The 21198-nt window shown below is 39.3% G+C and overlaps 1 protein-coding gene across 2 annotated transcripts in view; it reads right to left on the bottom strand.

The window, feature by feature from the left end:
* The window catches only part of LOC6557418 (collagen alpha-1(XVIII) chain), a 53950-nt gene extending 36183 nt beyond the window's left edge, over positions 1–17767 (bottom strand). The window contains exons 1-3 of one of the 2 annotated variants that reach the window (XM_032736358.1): positions 17486–17767; positions 4582–4686; positions 3851–4386 (exon numbers count right to left, since the gene is read on the bottom strand). In XM_032736358.1, the coding sequence (XP_032592249.1) occupies positions 3851–4386; positions 4582–4672 (627 nt within the window). In that variant the 5' untranslated portion in view covers positions 4673–4686; positions 17486–17767. The remainder of the gene's footprint in view (positions 1–3850; positions 4387–4581; positions 4687–17485) is intronic. The other variant, XM_032736363.1, reaches the window with a different exon arrangement.
* Positions 17768–21198: the final 3431 nt, after the last annotated feature.

Here is a 21198-nt window from a genome sequence, read left to right as displayed (position 1 = left end):
GCAATCAACACAAATCATACTTGCATTGAATTGAAGATGACAACTATTTCGATTTACATATTACTAATAAATCAGTAAAATTGCATATATTTAAGTAGTATTTATAATAGACAATGGCTTAGTTAAATCTAATTCCATTACACAATCGTGGCAAACACAGAAAACAACTCATTTGGGGGGGGGGGGGTGATGGCTGATAACAATTTGGCTGGGATATGTAAATAAACATTTTAAATTGAATTTTAAATTGTGTCAACATAATGGGTCAAAATATTGTATTATGATGATAAATTGATAAATTTGCGAATCAAAATTACATATTACGGCAAAATAAAGCTCATTTTGTGGGCAGTCATGTAAGCCAACGTTGTTAACAACAGCAACAACAGCAGCAACAACAAAATACACAATCAAATTGTGATATTTGAATGTACGTCACACACACACACACATATATATATATATATATATATATATTTATAAATATGCATATGCAAACACACAGAGTTGGTGCCACGCAATATTCAACTACGAAATTCATGACTATTCATGCTTGCTGCCTGTCTTTAACACAAACTGGCGTAATATGCCACCCTCACCCACCTCAAAAAATATGTATTTCAACTATTTAAGTTTTGAGGTTGTTGTTTGTGTTATTGTTATTGTTATTTATATTGTCTGTCGTATACGTAATATCATTTAATTAAATGCACGCACTGACTGCGCACCAAAAGCTGAACATTTTCCAAAAATTGACACGAGTGGAAAATTGAAGGCCGCGTCACTGGCATAAGTAGTTGTGTTTGGTCGAGAAATTACTCAGTCATGTCCTTAATGCATAACCAGCGCTAGAGGGACGTGATGTCATCAATAGCTTGACTCGCGCCTTTGTGCGTCTTTTAACCGTATACACGTAAATGTGCACATACGTATATCTGATGCCAGAGGTCAGAGTATGTGTAGGTTCTTTTGTTTCAGTGCAGACATTTAAAAGGCCTTTTATTTAATAAATAAAGCGCACATATATTCGTTTGCCCAGAGGCCAAAACGGTTAAGACAAAAGCGTTGCGAGCGAGCACAAAAAAATGCTACGTATACACAATATTACACATACGCACACATAAATAGCACAGAGCTACTTTAATATGCATATGCGTGGATTGGAGTGTGTGTGTGATAGATGTCTGTAAGTGTGTGTGTGTGTGTGTGCATGTGTGCGTGTGTTATTCGTTCATGGTTGTTGTTGCTGCAGCATTGCGTTGCCATAATGAGTTTGCCTTTGATTTGGGCCAACGCGAATAAGGCTCAAGCCATCCAGGAAGCCGCTGCCTCCACATATCCTTCTGCCTCTCCCTCTCCCTTTCCCTCTCCCTACCGCCCCCCTCTTCCCATCCACTAGGCTTGTCATAATTTATGCGCAGCCAATGCTCAATTTGATAGGCAACAGCCTGCGACATTCAAACCATTTGTGTGTACGGCCAGCATATTGTACTGGTAATGCCAGCTGAGCTGAGCTAACTATATACCACATATAGCATATAGCAAATACATATATTCTATATGTGTATATGCATATGTATTTACCTTAAAGTTGAGTCTGACACGATATGAACGTCGAATAAATATGTATGTTGATAATATTGAATATGTTGACAAAATCACAGATAATTTAATTACAAATTGTTATTGTGTTTTTTTTTATTTTTATTATTTTTTTGTTTATTTTTATTTTTGTTTATTAAATGCTCGCATCGTTGAAGTAATGCACTTGTTCGAACCAATTTGTAATTACAAATGACAGCGTATTTTATTTGTTTTTAATCGAAGAGAGGCAGCCAAAAAAAAAAAAGAAAAAAAACCAACAAACCGTATTCGTATCTGTGTTCAACAGTTGCGGCAACTAGCAATTGTTAAGGGTTGGCTCCCGCTGAGCGCAATTAATTTTCGCGTTCACACCACATGCATTTTGTGGCGCGTTGTGCAATTGATTGATTTTCATTTGAACAAAACTCACTATAGATTTTCGCTGGCTAGTTGGCAGTTGGCAGTGCGATTTAAATTTCTCATCTTCAACTTGAACTATTTCCTTCTTTTTTTTCTTTTTTGGTTCCTACTTTTGGTCCACACGAAAGTTTTTGCACAAAACCCGGCGACGACGACGACGACGACGATGGCAGTTCAAATTTGATACTTTTGATATGACAGACGCGAACTGGACACACGTAGGACAATGAGCACCGCAACAACAACATCTACTATATATATAACAATAATAACAACAACAACGACGACGACGACGACGACGATGGCAACGAACAACGGCAACAAACTGGACGACAGCTGCGAGCCTGCCAAACTAATTGCAAATATTTGCTCAGCGTGCAAACACAAATTTGTTTTCCTATTTCCTTGTTTTTTTGTCCACTGTTTGGTTTTTTACGCGACGTTCTCCTTCTTTTTTTTTTGTTGTAGTAGTAACCCGGGCCTGGTGGAGGCGTGTTGGTTGGGGATTTGTTTGCAATTTGCTTGGCTATGGGTAATACTCGACAATTACGCTTATTAATTTTTGCACAAAATCTGTTTAGTTAACTGCACGCGATATGCAACAAGAACAACAATGTGGAACAAGAACAACAATCACCGGCACGAATATTGCTCATTGATATGCTGTGATATGTTCAGCTTTGATATGGTTGTAGGTGGTTGCTGTTTGCTGGTGGTTGCTGGTCGCTGGTTGCTGGACAACTACCAATATCAAATTATTGGTAGCTAAGTGTGTGGTCGCAATTTCAAACGTTTGCGCCATCTTGCCTTCATCTTTGAGCGCATAATTGAATTTTAATTGACTCGACTTTGTTTTGGGTTTGGGTTGTTTGGGTTGTTTGTGTTTCACGTAGACATATTACGCAAACAAATACATACTTCATTTAGGCATAAATCACTTTCGTTTCTTTTCTGCGGCTAAACTCGCACAATGGCTTCATTTACGCCTGACTTTGGCTCACACACACACACCAACACACGCACACGGAACGGCAACGAACTACTGCAGCCGAGGATGAGGACGAGGTACGAGAGACAGGACTCGGACCGAGCGAACCGAGCTTGGGGCGCGATTTCAGCGTGGCTCTGACTGTGGTTCTGTCTGTGGCCGTGTGTAAAAAATGCAACAGCTTCGACTCAGCCGTACGCACATGTTAACTGTTTGCGGCACCGAACGCGACTGAAAAGGTAAACGCACTCGTCTCGGCCAGGCCCAAAACGTAAGCCAAAATCACAGCAGCAACATGGAGCACACCAAAGGACGACATACACACACACACACAGAAGTCGTGTGCCTCAGACAATACAAAAGCACTTCGTCCTCAACGAGCGCTGAATAAAGCACACACAGAGTGAGAGAGAGAAAAAGAGAGAGAGAGAGAGCCTTGAGTGAAATCTGCGTATGAGTTCTTTCCAGTTGAGCGAAACAGCGAACACTGAGTGAAACGAAATGTAAGCTGCCAAATATGTCCGCTTCGTGTTAAAGTGGCGCCGTGTTGAAATTACCTAGGTGTGTTGAAAAGCTCTTGCTGAAAGCTATTTCAACACAGGTTCAAGCAGGCACTTGCTGAGTACTTTTACGAGTACTTTTACATTTACAGCATTGCACAAGAATTCAAGTACAAATTTAAGTGCAGCAGATGGTTTTTGTTTTGCTTCTGATGTGCCGCCTTTTTAAAAATACCCCAAAATAAATTGACTAACAGTAATAGGTAGACATGTGTGCTGCCCTTTTGCATCTGCTACAATAATTATTATGAAACAAATGAAAGAAAAGTGCGTCAAATTGGGCGCCGTTTGAACTCACCTCAAAATGGCCACCGATTATAGAGCCAGCCTGGCCAATGTACAAAGTGGATGCGGACTCAAAGGCGAGTACAAAGGGATCTCGAACCACAGCCGTCGTGTTGCGCACCTTGCAGTCGTAGTAGAAGACCACCTTGTCGTTGTACACCTGGAATGCAATCGAGTTCCATTTGTCCGTCACATGGTCAACCGCAAAGCTGGCCAGCTTGCGTCCCGGACTGTGATCGGGCAGTGCGTAGACCAGTGTCACATTGTAACTGTTCTTCACCACCGGCGACAGATGGACGCCCAGCTGCACGACAGTGTCCAGTGGATTCACCACGCTGAATAGATAGCCACCCTTGAGGGAGCCCTGGCGATAAGTGATTAATATGGCAAACTCGTACAGTTTCTCGGGCAGCAACATTTGATACGGCGATTTCACATCGGCTGTGGACAGAAACTTGAAGGCCGGAAAACCATCCTCGCCGTCCGCAAACTCAATGCCTGTGTTCGCATCGGTCATTATGTCCGTCAGCATATATTCACCCAGTGCATCTGTGAGGAATGTGAAATATTGAACAAAAAAAGATTGAATTAGAGAAAGTAAATATCTACCCCCATTTACATTAGTGCGATTATATTATTCACAACCCTAAAGGTATGCTCTACTAAAACTCGGCCCGAGTATTATTAATACCAGCCTAAAAGCATGCAACGATTTTACTCAACTTTCTTGTGCTTGATACTCACCTTTAATGCCTTGGCCCACAAATTCAAGGGCACCCAGAACCGGAGCTAAATACGGCAAAACCAGCCAAACGATGAGCAGAATGCAACGCATTTTGGACTAGAATACTGCAAAAGGAAAAAAAGAATTATATCGATTACAACATTTATTTTTGACTTATGTGAGCAATTATGTTATATAATAAATATTACAAAATCAATATGATTTTTCACAAGGGACAGTTTAAGTCTATTGTAGGCATCCCAAAAACCATACCGTGTCTAATTTACCTGCCTACCACTGAGGTAAGTTTAAGCAACCGCAGACACTTTATCTATCACCGGCAATCATTGGTAATACGAGACCCCGTTAACCCGCGGGGAAGCGGCCCAAACAAGTCACGTGCTGAGCGGACGGTCTGCAAATCTGCAGACTGCACATGCAATTACAAATTGTGGGTGGGCGTTGCAGGGTGGTGCCTCATTGTCAACCACACCTGTGGCACAGCCCATCGACATGCACCACAATCACCCCCCGTTGACAAAAGGAGGACTCAAGCTGGAAGCCACACAATTTTGTGGTCGTTTACAAAATTGTGTGAGGCGAACAATAAAACAAGAACAAAACATCAACTTCCATACATATATCTAGATGTATATATGAGTGGCACTCAAGCCTATGCCGAGAGTAATCACTATTCGATGTACTGCTGATGGATGGCCGGATTCGTCAGATTTTATTTATACCTTGTGCTAAGATAAGCAAACAAGTTGTTAGGACCCGCCCAGAGTGAAGAGTTCATGAAAATAAAAATGAAAAATAATCAAAATGTCAGAAGATCAAGCAACAAATTGCCCATAAACTGAATTTGTCAACATTGTGTCGAAATAAAAGTGTACTTGTGCACCAAACTTAATAAATCATTTTATTGGGCTGGGCACATTTTGGTAATTACATATTCCAGCTGCTGATATTCAAATTGAAATTGTCAACACACTCCAAGCATGCTTTTGCTACTTACTTAATTCAGGCCCATTATCGAATCGAATTAATGTACATCATTTCACACACACACACACACACACACACACACACACACACACACACACAATAAAACTCTTTAAGCATACATAAGCTTGTTGCTGACCTCAAATTGTCTCTGGATTCAGGCAAACAATTAATATTTATCAAGTTTACATGACGAGAACAAGAGCAATACATAAGCACTATTCACTTATACGCATGAATACCCACTCACCAAATGAATACTATGCTGAACACGCATGAATAACTGACAACGGGTTGTGTTCAATGGATTGGGGGAGGTGATGGAGGGGCTGGGTGGAGAGGCGAATTCACTTTCACACATATTGCGTTTGTCTATGCAAATGACTTTCAATTGTGAGGAGCATGAAGTAAAAGTGTTTTATTCTATTAATTAAGCACACATTTATTTGATAACATTCAGCTGATGCCAATTTCGTGAGTGTTCGCCCAAATTCAGATGTGTTGACAGTGAATAATGATCAAATTGACTTGTATTCCAAAAATTGTCAAATGTGTTTAATTGACAACTCAAACAAAAAGTCAAAATAAAATAAAATGACAAGCAACATCGTAATCTGAAGCCGTTCAAGTAAATACGTTAATTATTAGTACCGACCTACATTCAGTTATTGAATTGCGTATACGTATTTATTAAGGTTTTTTATTAACATCTTAATATCTTAAACTACATAAATATGTAAAGCATACCAAGTTTGTTCATTTAAAACATAGAATGTAATTAAATAGCAGAGTTCTAAACTTTCGACTTAATTGCTATGTTTTCATCTTTGGACAAACATAATATGACAATAAATGTATATCTAAAATAGATCAAGTCGAAGGAGCGCGAAACAAATGATAGAAGCTCGTAAATTCGACACTTGCCAGCCAAACAGTCTATGAATTTTAAGCGGCTTTTGTGCGAGTCTGTTGTAAGCAGGCACCACCAACTCTTAAAGAGTTCTAAACTTGGATTAGTCACAGATAATGAGGCAACTTTTATGCAATGCACAGTCAAATACCGCCCAGGCATGCATATGTCTTTTGGCACCCAAAATTGCCAACAACAGCAGCGCTGTCGAACAGCTCAGATGCGAGGCAGGGCAAATGTTTTAGGATGGATCGCACGTAACTCCGATTAGTAGGGCCTAACCCACAAATGGCGGCAGCAGCGACAGCAGCCCAAGCAGCTGATAAGGCGTGGCCAATAATACTTGCTAGTTTCGTTGCCAACGGAAAACACAATCAAAATATTACTCTCGTAAATTTATGAATCATTATGATTTTCCGCCGTGTGTGTGTTCTTTTGATATATTGTATCTGATTTATGGCGTCTACCATACGCAATACGTCAACCAAATTTGAACGAAAATCAAAAGTACAACTGCTGGATTTGAAAATCAAAATAGATGATTTCCAATATCGGAAACTGAAAGTCGTAAAAATCGACGCACTTTCACATCAAATCCGAAAGTCGTCAGAGCGTTGCATGCTTGAGGAAGACCTAAGAATGGTAAGCAGACGAGAGGCGAGAAAAGAAAATCGAATAAAAATTTATTTTGAGTAGTAAATCGGCTCAATATGACTGCGGGCCAACTGAAAGGGCGTTTGTCTCTCTCTGTGTGTGTGTGTGTTTGTGGAGGGGGAGGTGGGAGGAGGGAGGTGGGGCTGGGCAAATGTGTGCCAGTATGTCAAACCAAGCAGCAGCAGCAGCAGCAACCCCTTGCCCTTTCTTTCGACTGCTGCTGTGAGTTGTTGCCCCTTAAGTGAACTATTAGCTCTGTTGATTTTATATTTTCCAATTTGTTGTGCTACGCTCAGCAACAGCTGTTCGATGGTGGGGGTTTGGGGATGGCTCGTGGTGTGGTGGGGGCTAAGCCCAACGACAAGGGTGCAAAAAAAATAAAAATAAAAATAAATAAAATAAAAAATAAACACGCCGTCATTTTATTCGTCGCTTTGTTAACGTTTATTGCTCTTATTTGGCCACCCCAGTCGCAATTCGTTTTGTTTGATTTAAAGGATTTGCATGCCAAATTTGACTTTATTTGTTTTCGCTTTCATTTTGCAGGGGGGCCTACACATGGCCTGCCTGGCCAGACATCAACAAGTTTGACACTTGGCACATGCTTCTCTGACTGTTTTGCATGTTAACAATTTAAGTGCCTCCATTCAAGGTGGAAATGTTTTCCAAAGAGCTTTGCATAAATAAGGCGGCCTTAAGCCGGTCAATAGCCGGCAGTGGAGCGACGAGTGCAGCGAAACGAGTTAGTTGCGACATCCCAATCAGATCATCAACCCGCATACAAAGGGCATACCCAGGTCCCCGAACCAGGTCCATGCTGGGATCCAACTGTTGCACGCAATCATAAACTTGCACTATGTCAATCTGAATAACGATAACAGCAAAAATAATAATAACAACAACAGAAAAACAATGTGTAACTTGATATATGCACAAATGTGTACACGTTAAGAGCGTTTTAAAATCAAAATAAAAGCTGGACAACGAAAATGTTAATATATAATTAATGCCTTGCTGTAATACGCTCATAATCGTTAACATAAATTGAAGAAGTCTACGGTCAAACTGAAAACAGATGTTCAACAAAGAAACCTATTCGAAAGGCTGCTAAAAATTGCTAAAATGTATTTGATTTGATTCGTTTATTATGTGATATATTTTACAATGTGTATTTTACTTGCGCCGGTTCAATACAATTTAATTCTCAAATATATATTGCCTCAAGTACAACGCAGCTGCTCGAAATAAATAATCGCAGATCAAAAGCTATAGCATAATCACACCCACGCATGCCAATGGCATAATCGTTTTACTTTAGTGCAAGTCAGATTTATTGTGGGTTCTTCACTTGTGCAATTTATTATTTTTTATTATTTCGCCATACCGCCTAAGTTTAATTCTGTATACTGATTCAATGACTCAATTCACACACACCTCGTGTGTATAATTATGTAGCACACTGTATGCTTATATATATATATATATATTTATATATATTTCGATAGATTTATTTACGTCAAATAAAGTTTCTCGTATTTGCCTCTGCATTTTTAATAAGCGCATATTGCCATTTTTATTGCAAGTGTGTTAATTAATTTTGGGAATGATGACCTATATTTGTTGCAGCAACATAAAAACAAAATAAGACGTCCGTTTATTTAGCTAACAATATAAATCACTGGAAATGAGATAGAATCCCACAATGCAAAGCTGGCGCACAAAATTAAGTTATAAACACAGCGCCGAAAATGGCACGCTCTCGACACTATATCCAGAGACCAGTCTAGAGATTTGTGGCTGCATTTTGGTAATTAGCCGCATACCAAACTACACTTGCAGCAGCAGCAGCAGCAGCAGCAGCAGCAGCAACAGCAGCAGTAGCCATGTATATGCATGTTTTCCCCTTTTCAGCTTTCCCTTGCTGTGTAAACGCAACAGCTGCCACCAGCAACAGGCAACCCAGTCCAAACTCTGTCGTCATCGTCATCGCTGTCTGCAGCCTGTTGCCCGATGGCGATTTAAATAATCTTCAAGCGTCGAGTACTTCTCATATTGCACTTAGTGCTGTGGGTCGTCGTCGTCGTCCCGGCCACCAGTGGCAGCAGCCATGTGCAACACGTTGTCGCAACCAAAAACAGCTCTGAAGATCTTCATTGAGTTCGTTGCGGTGCGGCCCAATAGGAAAAGGGTAAGAGAAAGAGAAAGGATTGGTTATGAGGGGCATATTGGATGGATGAGTATCCAGGCACAGTGGCTCTCATCGATGATGATGAATGGGGTGTGTGCCGAGTCATCATCATGTTCTTTATTGCTGTCATTATAATGTGCTGTTGTTGTTGTTGTTGTTGTTGCTGCTGCTGTTATTTATAGTCTTTGTTGCGTTGCCAATTGCATGTTGCCTTTTGGATTATATTTTGGGTTTTATTTCTGTTTTTCCTGTTTTTTTTTTGTAATGTTTGGAATCGGCATATATCAGAATTTTGGGTAACTGAACTCTCACTCTTTTCGTTTAAGTCGGAGAGTGCGTTGACTTGGCCCAACACAAGTTCTTACTGCAATTCAAGGTTAGCTCGAGGTTTGGCTCTTATATGTGAGGTGTTGCAAGAACAGGTCTGGAGCTGAACCCAGACATGCGTAGTCAGCCAGTAGTCTGGCAGTCAGCCAAGCGAATTGTGACTTGAAATGGGGCAAAAGTTCATTAAATGCTGCCGACCAATTTCACTTTGCTAGCTTTATAATGTCCAAATATATTCATGTATTCATCGCCTCCTCAAATTCCATACAAAATTATGGAAACCAAATGAACGCGCCTCATAGTTTCTTATAAATAGAATCAAATTCATATCAACTGTTGTATTTAATTAATCGGCGACAAAGTTGATTTAACCTTGTTTTCAAAGCGTCATTTCATTCTTATCTGATAACGACATTCTTTAATCTGTTTTGTCCTGGCTTAAAAGTTCATTTTTGGCATAAGCAATATATCTCTATCATTATCATTATCATTATCATTGAACCGGTTTGAAAAGAGAGCTACTTGAAATGGGTTAAGCATGTCTATAATTTAAGCCATATTTAAATTCATCCAACTAATATTTTGACCAACAAATAGTTTTTTGAATGAGTTGTGACTCGATTGTAAAGTAAATAAATTATGACAATACAGTTATATAAACACAGTAGCTGACTTCCGCAGCTACTTCCAGAACCAGTTAAGCTAAAATAAAGTAATTATTTTAATAATTTAGAGATTCTTTTTGCTAATTTATAGCTATATACAACACGATTCTCACTCTAGGAGCATGTGGGTATTTACACGCCTCGGCTTCTGGTGAGTGGGCGAATGCATAAGGGTGGCTGATATCCAGTTGCCGCAGACTATATATGTAGAAATATATATATGTTTGTATGAATGACTAGCAATATTACGTATATTTATGAACTGGCTGCGGTTTTAGGCCGTTATCAGTGCGGTTGCAGCTGCTTGCAAATCTGCGGGGCATATTGTATACTGCTGAATTGAAGATGCCTCGTGTTGCATGAAACAAATCCGAATAAAACAAATTCAATAGAAGGGAAACTCATTTGACTGGAGTTGATTGCCAATCAATGTCTGTCATCGAAAGCACAAAAATTCTATTAGCCACTGGCCGACGGTACTACGGAAGTTAATACTCATTTGGCTGATGATTCTGATTGCCAACGCAGAATGAGCAAAATAATATGGAGCCCCAAGCACATTACCAGAAGTGGAAGGCGGGGCGGGAGGGGATGGTCTGCCAGTCCTGCTTCAAGGGTCAAGCACCTAGTTGACGAGTGGCACTTGACTGCCAGCAGGACCCATTCATGTGCGATACATTTTGTCGCTGGAGAGAGAGAGAGAGAGAGAGAGAGAGAGAGAGAGAGAGAGAGAGAGAGAGAGAGACAGTGGTGAGGAGTGGAACCAGAGGCTGGGCGAGCAGGAAACGGAAGTTATTTCACGATGGGTGACGATAAGTCACATACACCATTCGAGTGGTGAACACATTATGCCATCCAAGCATTAATTTAGTCAAGGGTTTTTCGTCCGAAAAGCTTAATTGAAATCGAAGCACGAATATTACTGCCTCCAGGCAGAGAGGCCGACAACAAGTGGCAAAAGAGATAATGATCGTATCAAGCAATAATGTACGTGAAAAATGTCGAATACTCAATGTGTTTGTATTTAGTTCATTGTCACAGACAAAGTCACAGTCTATTTACATATATTGCATGCCACACACAATTATAAACAATTACATCATGGAAAAGGCCTAGATTACAATACAAAATGATTTACTGCCTATTATTGTATTTCGCTGTTTTTTTTCAACTCCAAGATTATTTTTATATACATAATACGATTTGATACACATGTGCAAGTTATACGCATCTTTAGTTATTTTTGTGATAAGCAGAAAACTGATGGCGAGCACTTAAGAGCACCCGAGAAGCAAATTGTTTGCAGAAGCCGCCTGTCGCCTGCCGCCTGCAGCCAAGCGTATAAATGTATCTATATTTATATATGATATAGCAGAGGAAAGTATTATGTAAGAATTCACATTAAACGGGAATTTATGACTAACACAAATTAAACAGAATCATTTTACCCTATCCAAAATTCGCCGACGCTCTAATTTTATGAATATTTCAGCTCAAAAAAATATATTTGAATTGTGAAATTATGGTAACATTCACATTGACATACACATGACACCAGCAGTCCGGCATATATGAAATAATTAGAAGTAGCCAATTCAAATGAATAATTCATTCACAGTAAGAGGTATCACTTAAGACTCACATTCCAATGGACTTAAAGAAATAAAGATATGGAAGCAGTAAAACTTAGAAAAATCAGTCAAAGCATTTATACGAGCAACTCTTTTGCCAAACTAACCAATTACACAACATTCATTTACATACAGTGAACAATGGCAAACAACATCATTTTGTCAGTCCCTCACAAAGTAATTCATTACCCATTTTATGACTTTGATAACTGGACTTTAATGACAGTGCTGACAATGTCAATACAGTCCCTCCACAGATAAACAAGTTTATATGTTTACACTAAAATATATGTATGCCAGACTAATTCCCATTACGTCAAATTGATGTCCGAGTTTACATAACTCGCATAAATTGCACAGCCTGCTGCATAGCTGCATAGCTGAATAGCTGGTTAGCTGCTTAGGTGGTTAGGTGGAGATATATAGTTAGTAAACCAAACAGCTGGAGGACAACCACAATCGCCAGCAGCTCAATGCCCGTAAGTTGCATACTGCACGCTGCATGCCGCATGTTTTCAATGGACAAACTCACTGGTTGCAACATTTAAAACTTATGCAAAGATTTATGACAATTCACACACAAATGTGACTAGTCTACAAGTATTTGTGCATAAATTTCGCTCGCATCTGAGAAACGAGCACCTGATTTCGCATGCAGCTACTGACTTTACAAAACGCGCTTATCAATCGCGATATATCGATTGTTGATCTGTGTGCCAAGTTGGAATGCCGCCAAATCAGAAGGCGCCAGACAACAAAACAAAATTAAAACATACAAGCAAACACACAGCCAAACACAGACACACACATGATGCATGACAATTAATTTGGTTTTGGCACGGGTGCTTGACTGTGAGTGTATTCAGAGCCGGTTCAAATAGCTGCCAACTCATTTAGCTAATTGTCTTGCGATTGAACCGATAAACGGCCGAATATTTAACTGGTCTCCAAGACCAGTGTTGATCAGATTGACTATGCGCTTTGAGCTAAAAGCAGTTTGCCGTCATTCGACCAGCGTATTTATATATAAATATACAAATATATATAAACTGGATGAAATTACTTCATCGTACTTTATATGGGCGGGTTGGTCAGAGGCGCCTGGCCAGGTGACGACGCTAAATGTTATGAATACATTAATAATCTGTTATTAAGTGAAGCCAATTAAATGAAACTCAAGCGACAGCTGTCAGCTCCCAGTAATGGGATAATAGAATAACAAATTTAAAAGCAACTCAAAATATAATTGCAAATATTAAACGCAATATGCGAATTAAGTTAATGATTGCCAACGCAAAACATTATTATTCGCCGTATTGTTTTGATTTTACTTTTGTTTTACTGCTTACAGTCATCATCATCATCATCCTTAAACAATGCCCATTGTTTGGCAGGAAGAACAAAGGGGTATAAAAAGTGCGTAGGCCGAAGGGGGCAATGCCAAGTAAAACATAAACAACATCCAAATGCATTCGATTTATGTGCAACAGTGCAGTTCGCCTTGCAAAATTGGGATGCGGACGCACACACACTCACTTACTATCATCTGTATCATTTAAAGATGCTTGGGACTAGGGAACGAATGGAGAATGAATACATAAGCATTCACTTCCTGAAGGTCAGCCCGTGATGGAATGCCATATCGAAATTTAAGTTGATTCATATTGAGTAACATTGCGCATGCCTTGCTTATTTCTGTTAATTTGCACATACATATGTTGAGCATAAAAATATACAAATGACGTGAAGACAAATTTGTAATAATCAAGTGGCATTTGAAGCGGAAATATAAAATTAAACCCTTAAGAAGTGCCATAACTTTGCCTAATTGATGGGATCTTAAGGAGACGGCGTACTTTAATCATAGCTTGACCTCTAGATTAATACTGCATTCAAAGTTCGAAACGCGATAATCGCTCCAAATTCACCATTAAATTGTACGCTTCAAAAGTGCTTGTAAAGATGTGTGTAAACTTTATATAGCCATAATTTTGTCAAAACTGATCGCTATTTGGAGGGGTGAAAATTTCTTATACCCATAACTTTGTCAAAACTGATCCGATTTTAAAAAACCAGGGCTTTTAGAACACGATTTGAACTCTAAATTAATACTACATTCAAAGTTTGAAACGCGATAATCGCTCGAAATTCATGTTAAAAAGTGCAGAGATGGGCTCAGATTTTCCATTACTTTGTGATCATAGTTTGACCTCTCTCATTTCAACTCCAAATTCATGTTAAAATATTGTCAATGTTGGTGAACAACATTTATAAGTTACATGATTTTCTGTTTTCGTAGATCGTCGTTTGATCGTCGGCCAACTAATCGTGGGAATGGAAAATGATGTAAATTATGATAGGGCCTAGAGGTGAAGCTAATCAAGGTCCTCATACGCCCCCAAGGAAATAACTCACGCTTGGCTTTTGCATAATTCCGATACAAATAAACTGAAATCTTTCTCAACAATTATGCACATTGGACAATTTATTTAAATATTTGTGTGTGTGTCTGTGTGTTTGAGTGTGTAAATAATGTCTGCAGTGGACGATTGAATGGTTCAGTGAGGAGTGAGTATCGATTCACCAAACCAAACCTGTTATACACCACTGCACTTGAGCTCATAATATTTGCTATTTTTGGTATATTGCCACTTTAACGCTGAGCCTACAGTTTCTTTTTTTTTTTGCCACATGCCACTCCCTGTCTAAATCGGCCCGCTGACTGAAGTGTGGAAGTTATGTTTGTGCATATTGATTCCATTAACAGAGCGGGGAGAGGGGATAGTTTATTTTGGACCATTGAGTGCGACTTGTGTGAAGTCAATTCAAATTGTGAATGCGTCAAGCAACAAGTTGTCCAATTTGCTTTTGCCTGCCAGTGGGCATGTTCCTCATTTGAATATTACGCAGTTCCCCGTCACCCGTTGCCCGTTTACCGCTGCAGAAGTGACCCAATTGGTAGCTTGTTTGTTGAGTTCTAGGCATGTCCATTACAACATTTGTATGTTGTCGTCACTTTTCAGCTGAGTCAGCCCGCAGCTCCCCCCGCGGCATGGCTGCATTTAGCCAAGTGTCGTCGAAGCAAATCGCATGCACAAATGGAGAGCGCGCTAATTTGAATGTAGATTTTAATTGTATATTTTCGCTTTCATTGAAATTCAGATTGTCTGACTGATAGTGGTATTGAGTTCTAAATGTAGTTATTACGGGCATCAACTCAATTATTTCCCTCTTATCTGCTTGATTCATATTTTTATGAATCATAGGCCTCAGCGACTTTTAAGCACGTAGGCCTCACTCACCCAGGGGACTCGGGTCACTCGGCAACACCCTTTCCGAATTGGCACACAGTTTGTTTGTGTAGCAGTTCCGCTTCAATATGCCATGGCGACTCCTGACACATCCAACTAATTCAGTCGTCGCTGTTTGCCTTTTGTGTGTATCGCAAATGTACAGATGTTTCATGTGTTTCATGTGTGTTACATCAAAGTACATTTGTTTTACAAATGCTGCTGGCTGTCAGCAAATTAGACACAACAACAACAGCAGCCGCAACAGCTACAGCTACAGCTACAGCCACAGCTACAACAATGCCCCAAATTGTTATCCATGTCAAAGATACACACAACAATATGCAGGAGTCACAAATATTGTACTCACATTTTTTAAAAGTTGACCTGGTTTGGTCAGCCCCTGCTACCCACAGAGCCTAGAAGTATTGGCTCTTAATTAAAGGGCCCAGGAAAAAAGCTTTTGCTTACCTACTATTAGAAAAGGAAAGTAATTACTAAAAACTAAAAGCTGTAAGAAGGAAAAGCTTTTGGAAAATAGAAGAAAATCATTTACAAATATAAACATAAATCAATTTACATACATAGACGCAATTTAAGTGAAAGATAAATTACGACAAATAACATCATGTCTATGAGTATACTCGAAAGGAGAACTTTGCGAGTAGATTATCTTCTTATCAAGCAATCAACAGTCGAACATGTTTTGGTTGATATCCGCCAATTAACATGCATTTGCTGTTGAACAAATAAGCCGTAAACCAGACAGGCGTGAAACCAAAACAGATTTAAGCAATTAGATTGGATCAATAATAATGTAGTGCATGGTACTTAAGCCGTGTCAGCTAATAACGGGTTGCAGACTGCCTATTAACTGCATTTGGTAACACAAATAAATCAATCAGACTGATGCCTCAAGCCAAAACACTGCAAGTTGTACAATTAAATGCAACCGCAGAAGCAACTCAAAAATTCGACATCGTTATTCAGTTGGCAAACAGCGAACATTAGATGTAAAGTGTAAATGTAAATGTTCACGAACATGTATGTATATATTTATATATATTTATGTAAATAAATATGAGTATGGTAAATCGATTTAGATTTCGTAAAATCACAGTTACGAGCATCCGTCGGGCTTGCATCCGATACGCTTACTCCCTTATACCCTATATATGAAGGAATGCGAAACAAGGGGTATATATACATATATGTACATATATTCGTACAATGTACAAATATTCGTGTGACTGCACACTTGTTATTGACATAGTTATCAATCAGTGAGAGACGGTGATTGTTTTCTATTATTATATGAATGCATCATGAATTATATATTGTATATGAGATATTGTCCCGAGATACTTAATAATAAGGGTGTTCCCATTATATATATTAAAATAAATTAGCAAAAATACAAATTTTACGACACAATTAAAATTTTGAAAGTCAAGTTGTGCATCGTATTTTAAATTTAATTATTTATCCAGACATATTTTTATGACTTTTCTATATAATTATTATATAAAAAGCTTTTAAAAACACAAAATATTTAATAAATGTTTGGCAAAAATAGATTTTTATTTGGTGTACGAAATGCCAAAATTCAACAGACGACGATAAACTTATTTATTACATGCACTTAATTATATTACTATAGTCGGTTATATATATATTAAACTATAAATGATTTGCAATGCTCAATTAACCACACCAAATTAGCTAATTAGCGTTGTAAGACTTCTACAGGGTATACAAGTACGTGTTGTATCGGGAATTGTTGTTGACAAATGCAAATTTGTACTTTTAAATAAGCCGCGCAAATATGCATAATTTATTTTCAGCTCTTTGTCGCCGTTTACCCGTGGCGCTCTTAGCAAATATTATATTTTGTTTGTCTTTGCCTCTTTTCTGTTTTCTGTTTTCTGAATGAATCAATGAATTGGTGGCAGCGTGCGAAATCAGCCAAAGATGCTGCAGCTTCTTCTACTTTGTGTATCTACAGATAAATACACGTAGATAGAACTAAACAAAAAAAGAAGGAGACTTAAATTTTGCAAAATCTGCATAATTAAAGAGAATAAACTCAGCGCGCAGCGTTTAGTAGGCAAATATCAATTATCAGTTGGAACACAAATGTCTTTTGCTTCAAGTGCTTTTATCCATTTCCGAGGCTAAATGTATTACGTGACCGAAAATTGTTTTCAAATGAATTAAAAAACAAGATAAATAGTTGTCGGATCTGTTTGCTTACCTCAGCCCTGAATTATGTGTGTGTCTAGAAGCCAGTTGTGGATATCTGTCAGCCAGTCAGCCAGTCAGCCAGTCAGTCAGTCTCTGCTGGCCTCGTTCTAATCGTGCATAGTTTTGGGCAGCAGCTTCCGAATCCGATTCCGTACCGCTGTCGGGCGCCTCGAAGAAGACACGGATACGGATGCAGATGACGTTCACGTTGCCTTTGATAATGTCTGAATAAACGCTTTTCTTTTTTCTGTTTATTTTTTTTAATCAATTTTAGGCATAAATGTATTTATGTATGTATTTTCACTTTTCACATGGCAGACGCTGCTGCAAAATACACGAATATTATCAATGCATGGAAAATGGTTAGCAAATGGCCTTGGGATATTTCACACGGAAGGAACGCGACACCGCACTTCAGTTGGACAGGCACACATACAAATACACACACACACACACACATGCACACATATATATCTACACACATTGCGGTCAGTGCTGCTTATTGGCATTGGCATTGTGGCGATGAATAAATGTATATAAATTTTGCAGCTTTATAGCTAAACTGAAGACAAAAGATACACTGGACAAGTGCTGCTGTCAGGCGGGCATTTAAATTATAACAAAGATGAGACAATTGAAGGCGGATGCAATACGAAGAAATGCACGAAGCTTAAAAGCAAAAGCAAATCAAAACACAATGTGGATCAGCGCAGCAGAAGAACGGACAAGTGCACATAATCAGCAACAGCCGGCAGCAACAACAACAACACACACACACTCACTCACTCACACACACACACAGTGCAACTATTCAAATGCAATCGAAAATGAAACATTGAGCTTATAGTTTTTTTGCAACGCAAGGGGGAGGGAGTTGGGGGACAACAGCAACAAAGTAAAAGACAAACACAAAAAAGACGAACGCACGCGTGAAGTTGCTTGCTGAACACGAAATATTCGCGTCTACTTTGTGCTCTGTGTCCGCCTACGAAGCGACTAACTTAACGTCACACAACAGACTGAAACTGAAGCGCCAGCCTCGACCAAGCGCTGGGCCTGGAGCAGCAGTGAACGTTGGCGCTGACGTTGACGCCGGCGTCGGCGCTGACGTTGACGTTGGCGTTAGCGGCTTTTTATGCGACCGATTTGTATTGTGAAACGAATGAGGCGAATATCATTATATAGAAATATATATAAAATAAAAAGTATACTCAACAAATTTTTGATAATTAACAAAAGCTATTTTGACAACATATGTGCTAAATTTCGATCACAACTTGAGCAACTTCCGTTTGAGATAAAGCAGCATACATAACTTATGCAAATAGAGATGATAAAAAGACTCTCGCTCTCTGTTGTGGGCGGGGGGCAACTATTAAGAAACTAATGCCCTTTTGCCGGATCCCACAGGTGCCTCGCATGCGCTCTGATTTTAAATATTTATACAAACTGAAGCAGGTAAGCAATAAAAGTGAGCATAATTTACAAAGGCGCAACTACAACTATCCACGTAGATATGGGCATTAAGTGCGGCATCTGTGCCTCATTTCAAATTCTATAAATAATTTGAAAAGCAGTTGATTCGAATTGCACATGGTGTGTGAAGGGTGTTAGCACTCAGCTAAGGGTAGCATAGGCCTGCCGCCAAAGAGGGGCTAATGTGGTGGCGTCGACTGGAGTCGAGTGGAGTGGGGCATAGCAAAAATACCGGAAAATAGCAAAACACATTCATACAAGTTGTTGAGACCAGCCGGCAACCGAACGAAAGAGACGCAGAGAGAGAGAGAGAGAGGGAAAGGCAGAGAGAGAGAGAAGTGAGAGTAACCGGCAAATGAGGCTGGCGTCGTCGCTGTTGACGCCAGCAGCAGCAACAGCAGCAGCGTCAGCGTCAGCGTTGGCTTCACACGTGGCGTATGCGTAACATTGCCGGCCACTGCGAGCTTTTGTGTGTGTGTGTGTGCATGCTGCACGCGTTATCAGCATGACATTATACATGTTGTTGCACGCAGACAAAACTTTATTTTAAATGCGCGTCTCTTTTATCGTGTGCCTCAGTTGTTATTCCTGCTGTTATTGTTGTGGTTGTTTCGTGTGTGTTGTGCTTGTTGCAATGCGCGTTGTCATCCTTGAGTCCTTTTTGGCTCTGTTTGCCGGCTGCCAATTGTTTATTTAAGCACCATCGGCGCCCATGCGGTGCCCATTGGCAGGCGTCGAACAAGTTCCCTACCCCCTCCCCCTACCCTCCCCTCCTTGATGGCTGTCTGCTGAGCATTTTTCTGTTTGTCTGCCTGCCTTGCGATACCCTGTAGCCATTTTAGAGTGTCTAAGATACATATTATCTAATTGTGCAAACGATTGTAATAATAAATAATGAATTACATTTTAAATGTATTTAAGCAAATCCAATTATTCACTTTATGTCATTCAAAACAATCAATATTTAAAGCTTCTATTAGTTGTTCAGTATTTGTAAGATATGCTTTAAATGTTATACAATTGCGGACAACTCGTAGCTAGACACAGGGTATATTTTCTTACATCAGCTCGTTGCAGAGCAATTTTACTTGTTATTGCTGCTATTGTCGGCACCGCCCCTTCCCCCGCCCTTCGGCACATGCCGCTGTCGTTGCTCTCGCTGCTGGCGTCTCGTTGCGCTTTCCGTTGGCGTTGTTATCGTGGATGTTGTCGGGCTTAAACGGCTTTTAGCGCAGTTTTCAGAGCCGACATGTAATCTGGTTAATAGTCGCAGCCATTCGATTGGTTATTGTGCATTTTTTCACACGAGCTGCTTAATTATGCACACACTTCTCGTCGCTCTGTGTGCTCTGTGCCTGCATGCTGCATGCCACATTTACATATATTCATATAAATATATCTATATGTTTTTCATGTCGCTCTCAAAATCTACATTAGCAGGGTTAAAGCTCTTAGTTTTTATCAGCTGCGACAAGTGCACCTGTTGCTTGGCTTAGGAATTTTTTTAAATTAAACACACACAAAAAAAGAAATCAATTCAAATCTCAGTTGAACACTTTAAGCCATGGCCTGAACTACGTGTTCTTTCTGAAATATAAAGAAAAACAAAAAACAAAAAACGAAAATAATCAAGAAAAAACAAAAGCCGTTGGCAATGTGTGCTTAAACTTGTTCAAACATCTTTTGCCTGATTTGCATTTAAGATACGCCGAGCACAAACAATAACAAATGGAACTATTTCCATATTGCAGATCTGTGCAACTTTTTTTTGTGCTGTTTATTCAATTATCAGCCAAATACAAGCAATTCCGATTGTGATTGTGATTATGGCTCAATCATAAAAAACAATAAACGACGTAAATACGTTTAAATGTAAATCATTTGTTTTTATTTCCATTTGTGCCGCTTTCATGTTCACAAAATAAAGCGAAACCTGATTGATAATGAAATGCAAATCAACTGTTATATTTTTAATGATCTAGTTTCGTTTGTTTGTCCAAATCGGCGCTTAGTGCGTTTTTAATAAACCAAATCATTAAAGCCGTGGGTTCTTAAATTTTTAACACCCGTTTAATATTTAAACTTTGAACATTAAGCATAAACTCTGTTTTCACTGATCTGGCAACTCTCTCACGGGCAATTTAAATGTCCTAGAGGACTTTCTTAGAATACTGAGAACAGTTTGCAGTGAACACTTTAAAAACAGCCGAGTCACAAGCCCGGCGAATTGGTACGCACCATCTGGCG

This window comes from Drosophila grimshawi, unplaced genomic scaffold, assembly GCF_018153295.1.
Source record: "Drosophila grimshawi isolate 15287-2541.00 unplaced genomic scaffold, ASM1815329v1 contig_44, whole genome shotgun sequence".
Taxonomy (NCBI): domain Eukaryota; kingdom Metazoa; phylum Arthropoda; class Insecta; order Diptera; family Drosophilidae; genus Drosophila; species Drosophila grimshawi.
This window is presented reverse-complemented; position numbering and strand designations above follow the sequence as displayed.